We start from the raw sequence: 10,211 nt of genomic DNA, 5'->3' as shown, positions 1-10,211 counted from the left end.
GTTTTAGAAGATTGACGGGCCAAATAATACTAGTGGCCTGTCATGTCAACGGCACAGTGCATCAATATTCGAACGCCATCGCTGCATATATATATTATATACCGGTATAAATGTACACTAACGCCTACTGCAGTCGTCCTTCCACCCCTTACGCCTTCTTGAGCATGATGTTGAGCTGGTTGTACAGAGATTCTTCCTTGACCTTGTCGATCGAGTCTTGCATGGCTTGCAGCGTCTTGACCAACGCGTCCTTGGTCGCCCCCGTGAACGCATCCACTTGGTCAAAACACTTCAACAGTGGGTACGCCGACATTTGGTTGACCGTGCCGATCTTGGTGAACAGCTCGAGCATCAGCGCGCGGCCTTCTTCGGTCAGCACGCTCTTGTGGCGGATCTGACTCAACCCACGGGCCAACGTGCGGGTGTGGTGGGTTTGGTTGATGTTGAAATACGGCAACGCCATCAACGTGCGGATTTGCGTGGTAAAGTCGGACGTGGACAAGCTACCAATCGTGGCAATGTACGCTTCCAGCATTTCGGGGGTCTTGGACCATTCATCGCGAATGCGGGTTTGGACTGCAGCGCGGTCCGCATACGCTTCGGTCGAGAGGATCGTGCGGAACGCCAATTCCTTGTCCGAGACAAACGTCGACGTGTTCAAGATGCTGAGCGCCACAGCCGCCACGTCGATCGTCACCGACGACGCTGCCACAGTGGGCAACGCTAGGGGGGCCGTGCTCACGCCGACAATCGCCAGCAAGTGCTGCTTGAGCTTGCGTTCAAGCAATTGGTCCTTGTGGGGGCCAGGCACCGACGCCTTGATCAAAGCCTTGAGCTTGGCATCAATCTTTTCGCCGTGGGCTGCCCACACCGACTGCAGCAAGGCCACCGTGGCGGTCGTGATGTGGTCGTAGTGGTGGCTCAAGTCTTCGCGGGTCGTGAGCGCATTCTTCTCGGACAAAATCAACGCGCGTACAGCAGGGTTCAACGTCTCGTCAAACAGAATGGAGCCGTGCAAAGCGGTAAACGCGGGGGAAATGGTCACGTCGTTGCGGCCACCGATCAAAGCTTCCACAATGCGCGCCTTTTCGCCGTCGGCGATGGCGCGGTAGGCGAAATACCGGTTAACCGCGTCAGGGTCGTTGATGGCTTGTTTGATCAACGCTTCGTTGGTGGCGTTGAGGGCCTTGGACGTACCAAAGAACGACCATTGGCGGCCGAAAGATAGGTAGTCGGGGGTGCTCGTGATGTTATCCAACGTGAATTCATCCGACTTGGACTTGAAGAAGTACACGCCTTCACGCACGATCTTGCCGTCCTTGATAAGCGCGTAGTCAATCGGGATTTCCCACGGGCCGGCCGCGTCCGTGTTGTCAAAGCGTTCAAACCCGCTTTGGGTCAGCTTGACGTTGTACGTTTGCTTGGCGCTGTCGTACGCGGTCGTGTACGTGACTTCGGGGTGGTCGGGGCGCTTCAGCCACACACGCTGGAAGTTTTGAAAGTCGATGCCAGACACTTCCTCCATGCACGCAAACCACTCGGCCGTCGTGGCGTTGCCATACAAGTACTTGGTGTAGTACTTGTCCAACGCGACGTTGAACTTCTTGAAGCCCAACAGCAACTCCACCATGCGGACGATCTCTGGCGCCTTGGAGTAGGTGACGGCAGACACAAGTTCCTGGGTTTGGTTGAATCCTTCGGGTTCCACGCTGAGGCACGTGGCGGCCTTGTCGAGGGCGATGGGACCGATCGTGGGCGTGAACATGCGCACGACATCCCCGAGACGATGATACTCTTGGCCGAAAATGGCCGCGTGGCGCTTGCGTTCCATGTGCACTGTCACGGCTTCGTTGAGCCAGATTTCAAACGGCGATTGGCCCGTCACTTCGCTGCCGTTGATGTTGTGGTAGTACTCGTGCACCTTGACGCGCTCCATGTACTCGTACCCGTGGTCGCCCATGCGGCACGTAGGGCACAGGCATGAGCTCACGATTGTCGTGTTGCCCACGTTCTCCATGCCGCCGTAGTTGGAGTTTTCCATGCCGATTTCGCGGTAGATTTGCCCAGTGTACTTGTACCCCGTCTTGGTCCACTTGCCAATGAGCGTCTTCAATTCGGCGCGGACAGCCGCCAAACGAGCGGCGTCAGTGGCAGACAAAGGCGTCGGTTGGACGACTTCCTCGCTGCCAACGGTCAAAGGCGCAGACTTGGCCTTGATCGCTTCGCGTTCTTCGAGCAACGCGTAGATGGCCACGCGCTCGTCGTGGTGGTCGGTAGACTCAGGGCCCAAGCTCACGTTGGTCCACAAGATCGAGTCGTGCAGCATTTGCACAGACAGCTTGGCGTCCGCGGGCTCGGCAAAGCCGGGGAAAGCCAACAGTTCTAGCAACGTCGTGTCGCCGTCGGGGAATTCCAAAGTGCGACGGTACGTCACGTACGTGCCGACGCCCAAGAAAAACAAATACGGCGCCATGTTAATCGTGTGGTTGTAGTACTTGAGCGCATGGCGAGTCGAATCTGCCGTCGCCAAAAACTCCGAAGCATCGTGGTAGATGGGGGTGCCTTCGGGGGTGCTGAAACCAGGCGCCAAATCTCCGTTGGTGATGATGTTCGTGTAATTTTTGTCGGCCACGATGGTCGTCGTGTAAAACGCCTTGGCGTCCATCGTGTCAATGCACGGCACGATGCGTTGGAACCCGTATTGCTGGCATTGTGTGATGATGGTGCGAGGAGCGCCTTCAGGAGTGTAGTCATAGTACAAACCCTCCAAGATGTTTTCGGTAGGGCGGGCAATCGACACAGTGCGGACGACGAATTCGTCGCCCGATTGCACAGGGGTATCCAACGTGATCACCAAAAAATGGTCCACGGTGTCGACGACATATTCCAGGGGCTTGGGGGCGCCAAAGCTGGCAACATGCGACACAAAGTTGCGGGATCCGTTCAAAGGTGTGAAGTTGTGCAGGCGTTCGACGCTGACAATTTCCAACGCCTTCGAGTTGAGCTTCAACACGGACTTAGGGGCAGCGCCAACGTACTTCAAAGTCGTTTGAAGGGTCACACGAACCTAGAGAATCATGAGCAAAGATTCGAGACATTGCAAAACGCAGGAGAGAATCTTTCGTACTTCCTTCTCAGACACGTCAAAGACCATGTCGAAGTGGACGGGCTTGGTTTCGAGGGGCTCAAAATCCGAGCGAATGTAGCGATACTTCTTGACGGCAGTGGTCATGGTGAACTGTTCTCTACGACGGGACGTCACCACGCATGAGATGGCGCAACTGCATGGAACGCATGACGATGGTGCTCTTACCTGGACCAGGAAAATTCAAAACTGAGCTCCATTCCGAGGTGTGGGTCCAACTTTTCCACGGATGTTAAAACAATTAGACTCGATGTTTGTATGCTCATAGAGCTGACGTGGTAGGGGTAGGGATGATGATTGGTTCCCTTTCTGTCATTGAACAGGGTCGATCCTCCCACTGTATCCACTGCTACGACCAACACTCCCAGTACCTCTTTCTGTCATTGGTTTCATCTATATTTAATCCTTGGGTGAGGGTACGGATACTATCCGGATTCCCATTGAAGTTGAAACTTCAATTTTGTTTTCACCAATCACGAGTGCCTCTCGGATTACTAGACATGGATGAGCAGGCCGCCGTGGTTCTGCCACGTATCCTTCACGTGGCTTCAGCGTACGGTAGCCAGCTCTGCGGGCTACTGGAGGTACTGCATCGTACTAGTAGTACCTAAGGTTTGCATCTGGTCATGGCGAAGTGAGGTTGAGTACAAAGCAGGTGGCGTGGCCCCAGTTGACGTCTACAGGAAATTCCATGGATACAACCTTGCGTTGATACATAGGTTATCGCTGGGACATGGTAAACCATGTGACCTGTCCCAGGAAGTGCCACCACCGAGTCACAACGCGCCGCTTGTCCAGTTTGGGGTCATTCGTACGAAACACACTTGTTTCGTGAGTCGTGGTACAGTCTGTAGTGGATGTGGCGTCTACTGTTATTGTTTGCGAGCGATAGAGAGATAACTGAACTTGTTTAACAAATAGTACGAGGGCACATCTTTACTTAACGTTATCGAGAGTTCAATGGTTTGCGCTGCCCCTTCACCTTGACGCACCAATCGCGAAGGTCCTCGAATCCATACATCTTAGCAAATGCCATACATTTAGCCACACTGGCCTTGCTAGGTTGATGCGTGACGAGCCATCGGGCAGCTTTGACCTGGCCTTCCGCTATCGCCAACTCCAGTGCCTCCCGCGTGCATCCCTCCGTTCGATGGTCCTGAAGCCATTGCAGAACATGCACATGTCCATTTTCAGCGGCCAAATCCATGGCTTCCCGGGAGCATCCTTCGTCGCGATGGACGTGCAGCCACTCGATGACATCGAGATGGCCATTTTCTGCTGCCAAATCCATGGCCTTGGTCGTACAAGTTTCCCCGACGTTGTGCAGCCATTGCACCATGTCCAGATGGCCATTTTCAGCGGCAATCGCCATCGCGTTCGACGTGCTTCGCTCAGGGCGATGGGCATACCACCATTGCAGCACAGGCAGTTGCCCGGCTCGAAGGACCGTGTCCACCACGTCGGGCGAGCAGCCCTCCGTTCGATTCAGATGCAGCCACTCCACGACGTCCAGATGGCCATTTTTTGCACTCCAATCCATCGCGTCCACCGTGCAGCCTTCGGGACGGTGGTCGTGTAGCCACTTCACAATTCTCAAATGTCCATATTCCGCCGCAAACGTCATTGCGTCCGCGGTGCACCCCTCCTGTCGGTGTTGGTGCAGCCATTGCAGCGCTTCCAGTCGATTGTACTGGGCCGCAAAGTCCATGGCGTCTGTGGTACATCCCGCCGCCGGTACATGCGCGTGGAGCCACTCGAGGACGTCCAGATGACCCTTTTTTGCAGCAAAGTCCATGGCGTTGGTCGAGCATCCTTCATGCCGATGCGTGTGTAGCCACTGCAACATGCCGACATGCCCGCCCTTGGCCGCGCCGTCCATGGCGGCGGTCGTACAGCCCACGGGGCCATGATGATGCAGCCACTGCACGACGTCCATGTGATTGTTCTTCGCTGCCAAATCCATCGCCTGGGTCGTGCACCCTTCCGTCCGGTGGTGCAGTAGCCACTGGACTGTGGTCAAGAAACCGTTTTCGGCTGCGAAATCCACGGCGTTGGTCGTGCAGCCTTCGGTGCGGTGCGCGTGGAGCCATTGGATAACGTCTAGGTGGCCGCAGTTGGCAGCCCAGTTCATCGCGTCAATCGAACACCCTTCGCGTCGATGGGCGTGGAGCCATTGCACCATGGCCAAATGGCCATTTTCGGCCGCAAGATCCATCGCCCCCCGGGACGCGTCGTCGCCTTGCGCATGCAGCCATTCCACCGTAGCCATGTGGTTGTTCTTTGCTGCCCCGTCTAACGGGTACTCGGCATTCAAACCGTCCGGACGTTGGTAATACCCGTGAGAAACAAACCACTGGACAACACGGAGCTGACCGTGTTCAGCTGCGTCGTAGAATGTACCCATGGAGAACTCGACATCGTCACTGCGATGATCGAGTAGCCACGACATGAGGTCGACGTGACCAGAGACGGCCGCGCCGTGAAGTGCCGCGCTCGTGCATCCCTCGGACCGATTCGCATCGAGCCATTGCACGATGTCGAGATGGCCGGCGGACGATGCCCAGTCTATGGCATTGGTTGTACACTCTGAACGATACCTGGGATTTGAATTCATCCAGTCGACAACCACGATGTGTCCACCTTTTGCCGCAAAATCCATCGCCTTCGCTCTCGGGTACACATCCTCGCTCGTACGTCCGCCGAACCGAACGTGTGGTGCATGCTGCAGGACGTAGAGGTACCCGAGCTCGGCGGCAATCTCCCCTGCTGTCCATGACTTGAGTGCAGTGCCTTCGTTGAATGCTTGGATGAGCTCGAAAAGTGGCGCGTTGCATAGGACATCCACCATTACACTAATGCAACATTGATGCAGTTTCGACTTCTTCCCTTCACAGGTCATGGGGCAGCTAAAGTGGCCTCAACGCTGCCGACTGCCGACAATAATACAATAATAGGATCAGCAGCAAGTCCAATTTGGTTCCGGATAATTTAGCCCAAGTTTGAGGTTTTCAGAATGTTGGTAAGTTTGAGTTGACAGTGAAATCATGTGAAAAGTATGAATATTTCATGCATAATTGCTTGCCCCGCCCAGCAAGCCAAGACAAAGGACTTCCTACCGCTACAAGAATAAATTACACGACAATGGTGCCGTAATTAAGAGGCTTCCGAGGCATGAACTCGTTGGAGCGAGTGATCTGCGGGGAATGGCGACGGGGCTGAGAGAGTGGCTGGTTGGTGTTGGTGATGTACACGAGTACGACGCCCGCAGCGACAACCAGACTTCCCACCATCGCATGTGCACTGGGCAAGGGGCCACTGACAGTCGCTTCGAGTAGGGACGCCAACGTCGGTTCCAGGAGCATTGTGGTGGACACGACAATCGGTTCAAAGTACTGCAACACGCGGAGGTAGCCCATGGCGCCTACAAAGTCGCACACTCCGACTAGAAACAGTTCCAACAGCCATCGTGTCGATGTGGCCCATCCCAGCAATCCCACGGTCGGGTGCGCAGAGAACTCAAAGGTCTCGCCCTTGGCAATCATCGTGGGCAGGAGAATCAAGCACACGGCTACAGAGTGGCACCACATGAACACCATAAAGTTCAGGCGGGACTGGATTCTTTTGGCTTGGACCAAGTACAACATGGCACCGGCTGCCCCCGTCAGCCCCACCATGCCGTCATGCCACGTCGTTCCATGTGCCGCGGACCAAAGCGACGCCCATGTGATGGGTGTACTGTCGGCAGCGGCGGCAATCACAGTGCCAGTGAACCCCACGATCGCGCCCACGCCTTCCCACCGACCCACTTGTTGCTCCGTGAGAATTTTCCCCGCCACAAGCATGAGTCCGTGGGCATTATGGAGAACGTTTGCATGACTAAACGACGATCGCGTGGTGGCCACATATGAGCAACTGTGCCACAACGTGAACCCCAAGGCACAGAGCACGACGCGAATGGCAGTGTCGAACGGGTCTTGAACGCGGGGCCAGCCATACCGCGCCACCGAGACCACCGTGAACACGAAAGTGAGCACGCAGCTGCCGCTCACGCGCCAAAACAGCCTCAGCATTGGTGCCACCTCCGCCGAAGAACCGACTTGGAAGGCCACGTCCACCGACGACACGGCGCTGACACTCGTGACGAGCAGGGCTAGACCCATCCAGTTCCACTCGGCGCGAGGCTGCTCCCACGAACTGCATTCGCCCACGGGTTTCATTGGTGACGACAAATATGAGTTGTTGGTAGGAAGGAGTGTCCTGCGTTCGAGTTGATCGTCTTGGTTGGCGTCTGTACTGGAACGCCACTGTCGCAGCCGCGCCAAGTGCGACTTCTGCCGCCCCTCGAACGAATTGTACAACCCTCCTCCCACCTTCGAGGCATGTGGGGGGGTTGGCGGCTGGTCAACCAGAGCTTGGCGCTCGAAGTTGTTGCTGGAGATGGCTTCAATGTCGTTGTCGGCTCCACCGACGTTGCGGTCGTCCCAGTATTGCAGACTACCCAAATGAGATCGAGGGGGCTTGGCGGTCGAAACTGACTCGAACAGCTCCGTGTATTGATACGGCACTTGCTTGAACACAAGCTCATGATCTTCGTCGTTGTCGGTCCAATGCCTCCAAAATTGCAGCCGCTCCAAGTTAGATCGTGGCTTTACTTCAAACGTATCGAACTGCTCATCGTCCAGTGGGCAGGTCCTTCGCTGCAGCATCCGCGTCTCCACGGACCACTCTTCCTCTTCTGGCTCGGCCGCGGCGAAGTGGTCCCAGTAGACTGGCTTTGAATGGTCGTCAGCCATCATCGTCTTAGTTGGATGCTTGATGTCTTGTTAGGTTTCATGGTCGTAGAGTTCATACACCCCCATGCACCTCTCCCAAAAACCCCATGGAGCAAAACTCGCACTTAGCCTACCATCTTGACAATCCATACTGAGATCATATCACATCCATTTCGTACTTACGATAGTGTGCCAAAATGAATGCATGCACTTTCCAGTACTGATGTGAGAAATTTCGAGTACTGAGTAATTAGAAAACTTCTGCAAACGTTGAATTCGTTTAGATCGATTTACACTGTTAGCAAGTAATTTTCGGGACTCATGAATCACCCATAGATGTCTGCTAGCAACATGGGCACGACTCGTACATACTAGTATTGTTCAACGAATGTATTATCGGGCTCGGGTGTGACCCTTCTCTTCTTGCTCGGGCCTGCCTCGTCGTCATCGTGGTTGCCTTCGAGCGAGTAAAGGGCCAAGTCTTTATCGAGCAATTCCAAGGACAAGTGACTGGGGCTGGGCGTCACCGTCGTACGTCGAAGGTGCGTCACCGGTGACTCTTCTCGGGCTTTGGCTTCTTTCTCCAGCTCTCCTTGCAGGATCCGAATCTGCCGCACAGTGAGATCGTTGATCGACCCCGACCGCTGTCGTAGTTTATCGTTGAACGTCACCGTGTCGTTCGTAGGAGGCAACACGGGCTTCTTCGCCACAAGTGGCGAGCATACCACTGGCGGGGAGTTCGCACGTTTGGCGTACAGGACGATGTTGAACCCTTCGGCTACAAAATCGTCCACCAACGCGTCGTCCCGGTTCCACACAAACGCTTGAGCCAGCGATGCGAGTCTCGTGGGGTTTTTGATCTCTAGGACGGTGGTCAGGTACGCCACAAACTCGTCCAAAACTTTCGCCTTGTTTGCCGCCTCTGTCGTTGCTTCACCCGCCGCGTCGACGTCATTTGTATCCTGAGAGTGCGTCGATGGCAAGGTTTCGTTAGTGACAGCCGCAGGAGACGTTAAAGATGCCAACTCGACGACGGTAGATGCCATTGTGTCCATCGCCTTGGCGGCGGCGTCGCGCGCTAGGTCGAATTGACGCATCGCAAGGTGCAATGGAGTTGTGACGGGTTCCGATGGTTCCATGGCTGACATTGTGGTTTCTAGCTGGTTGGCGAACATGGCGACGGGTTAGTTGAGAAATGCAAACTACTTTAAGCCCCAAGAGCGACGGTACGACGGCCAATGCGTTGCGAGTGTGCCAAAACGTGGCTACTTCGACGATGAAACGCTCGTCGAATTTCGAAACAGCTGTCGGTTACCTCATTCAGATCGGCCACACACATACAGTATACTAGTACAGTATTAACACCTACATTCAGGTACATGAACACCTACATTCAAGTATCAATGCACCTGTGATGCCAAGGTAGAAGTGTGTCGGCTTAACACCGCTAATCGACTGTGAATTCGTACTCCGGAGTACACTTTGTTATTGTCAAATCAATTGGAAACTGAAGCCTCCAGCAGAGAGCATCTCCAACAGTAAATTTCCAACCTAACGTTATTGATACCTACAGTAGTACAGTACTGTAGGTGTAAAGTCAAACTTCGTTTTTACGGTTGCTATATTTGCACTGTCCGGACCGTTTAGAAATTGCTAGAGAATGGAAGATTGAATTAATGAACCGACTAAGCCAATCAAATCATGTTCTGGTGAATTTCTGTTACTATTTTTCGTTTATGTATTGCCCAACTGAACTTACTGAATCAGTTCAGTATTATTACCTGTTAGTTAGTACAGTACAAGATTAACAAGAATAAATACTAGTAAGGTCAAATGCGATTGGCTAATTGACTCAAAAGTCCAGATTTGGGTGAATGGCATAATATGACATAATATGACAATTGTGAAGTCGGCAACCATGACATGGACTACCAGTAGTTCTTGTCCACTTCGCCATTGATTTAACAATCAAGCCAACCAAGTTGGTAGACTGTTTTGTCAGCATGGCATAGCCATGGGGTAGTCGGCGCGTAACGCTCTGAGTGGTGGCACGCCTGAATGAAATATTCTTACACTAGGATGATTGGGCTCGTTCTATATTCGGCGATAACATTGCAATGGCAGTCAATGGGGACATCAGACTGCCAATTCATCGTGCGACTACCACGTGGTGAGGTCACGCGAGCACTTGACTCGGTCGTGGCACCTTCGCCACCTTGGGAATCTTACGGTTGCACTTAACGGGCACACTGTAGCGATGTGACAGGTGGGTTAACGGCTTGCCACCACCTTGC

The 10,211-nt window shown here is 54.0% G+C and overlaps 4 protein-coding genes across 4 annotated transcripts; all 4 read right to left on the bottom strand.

The window, feature by feature from the left end:
• Nucleotides 1-59: 59 nt before the first annotated feature.
• Nucleotides 60-3,247, bottom strand: H257_01103 (hypothetical protein). The gene is made up of 2 exons (XM_009824138.1): nt 3,128-3,247; nt 60-3,067 (listed from the first exon to the last, which is right to left on the bottom strand). Exons 1-2 carry the CDS (start codon nt 3,230-3,232, stop codon nt 149-151), a joined length of 3,024 nt encoding a protein of 1,007 aa, XP_009822440.1. The 5' UTR covers nt 3,233-3,247; the 3' UTR covers nt 60-148.
• Nucleotides 3,248-3,971: 724 nt separating this feature from the next.
• H257_01102 (hypothetical protein) lies at nt 3,972-6,081 on the bottom strand. The gene has a single exon (XM_009824137.1). The coding sequence runs from the start codon at nt 6,042-6,044 to the stop codon at nt 4,092-4,094; it is 1,953 nt and encodes a 650-aa protein (XP_009822439.1). The 5' UTR covers nt 6,045-6,081; the 3' UTR covers nt 3,972-4,091.
• A 100-nt stretch (nt 6,082-6,181) lies between these two features.
• On the bottom strand, nt 6,182-8,058 carry H257_01101 (hypothetical protein). The gene has a single exon (XM_009824136.1). It carries the CDS (start codon nt 7,939-7,941, stop codon nt 6,277-6,279), a length of 1,665 nt encoding a protein of 554 aa, XP_009822438.1. The 5' UTR covers nt 7,942-8,058; the 3' UTR covers nt 6,182-6,276.
• A 109-nt stretch (nt 8,059-8,167) lies between these two features.
• Nucleotides 8,168-9,258, bottom strand: H257_01100 (hypothetical protein). The gene has a single exon (XM_009824135.1). The coding sequence runs from the start codon at nt 9,090-9,092 to the stop codon at nt 8,289-8,291; it is 804 nt and encodes a 267-aa protein (XP_009822437.1). The 5' UTR covers nt 9,093-9,258; the 3' UTR covers nt 8,168-8,288.
• Nucleotides 9,259-10,211: the final 953 nt, after the last annotated feature.

This window comes from Aphanomyces astaci, assembly GCF_000520075.1.
Source record: "Aphanomyces astaci strain APO3 unplaced genomic scaffold supercont1.2, whole genome shotgun sequence".
Taxonomy (NCBI): domain Eukaryota; phylum Oomycota; class Saprolegniomycetes; order Saprolegniales; family Verrucalvaceae; genus Aphanomyces; species Aphanomyces astaci.
This window is presented reverse-complemented; position numbering and strand designations above follow the sequence as displayed.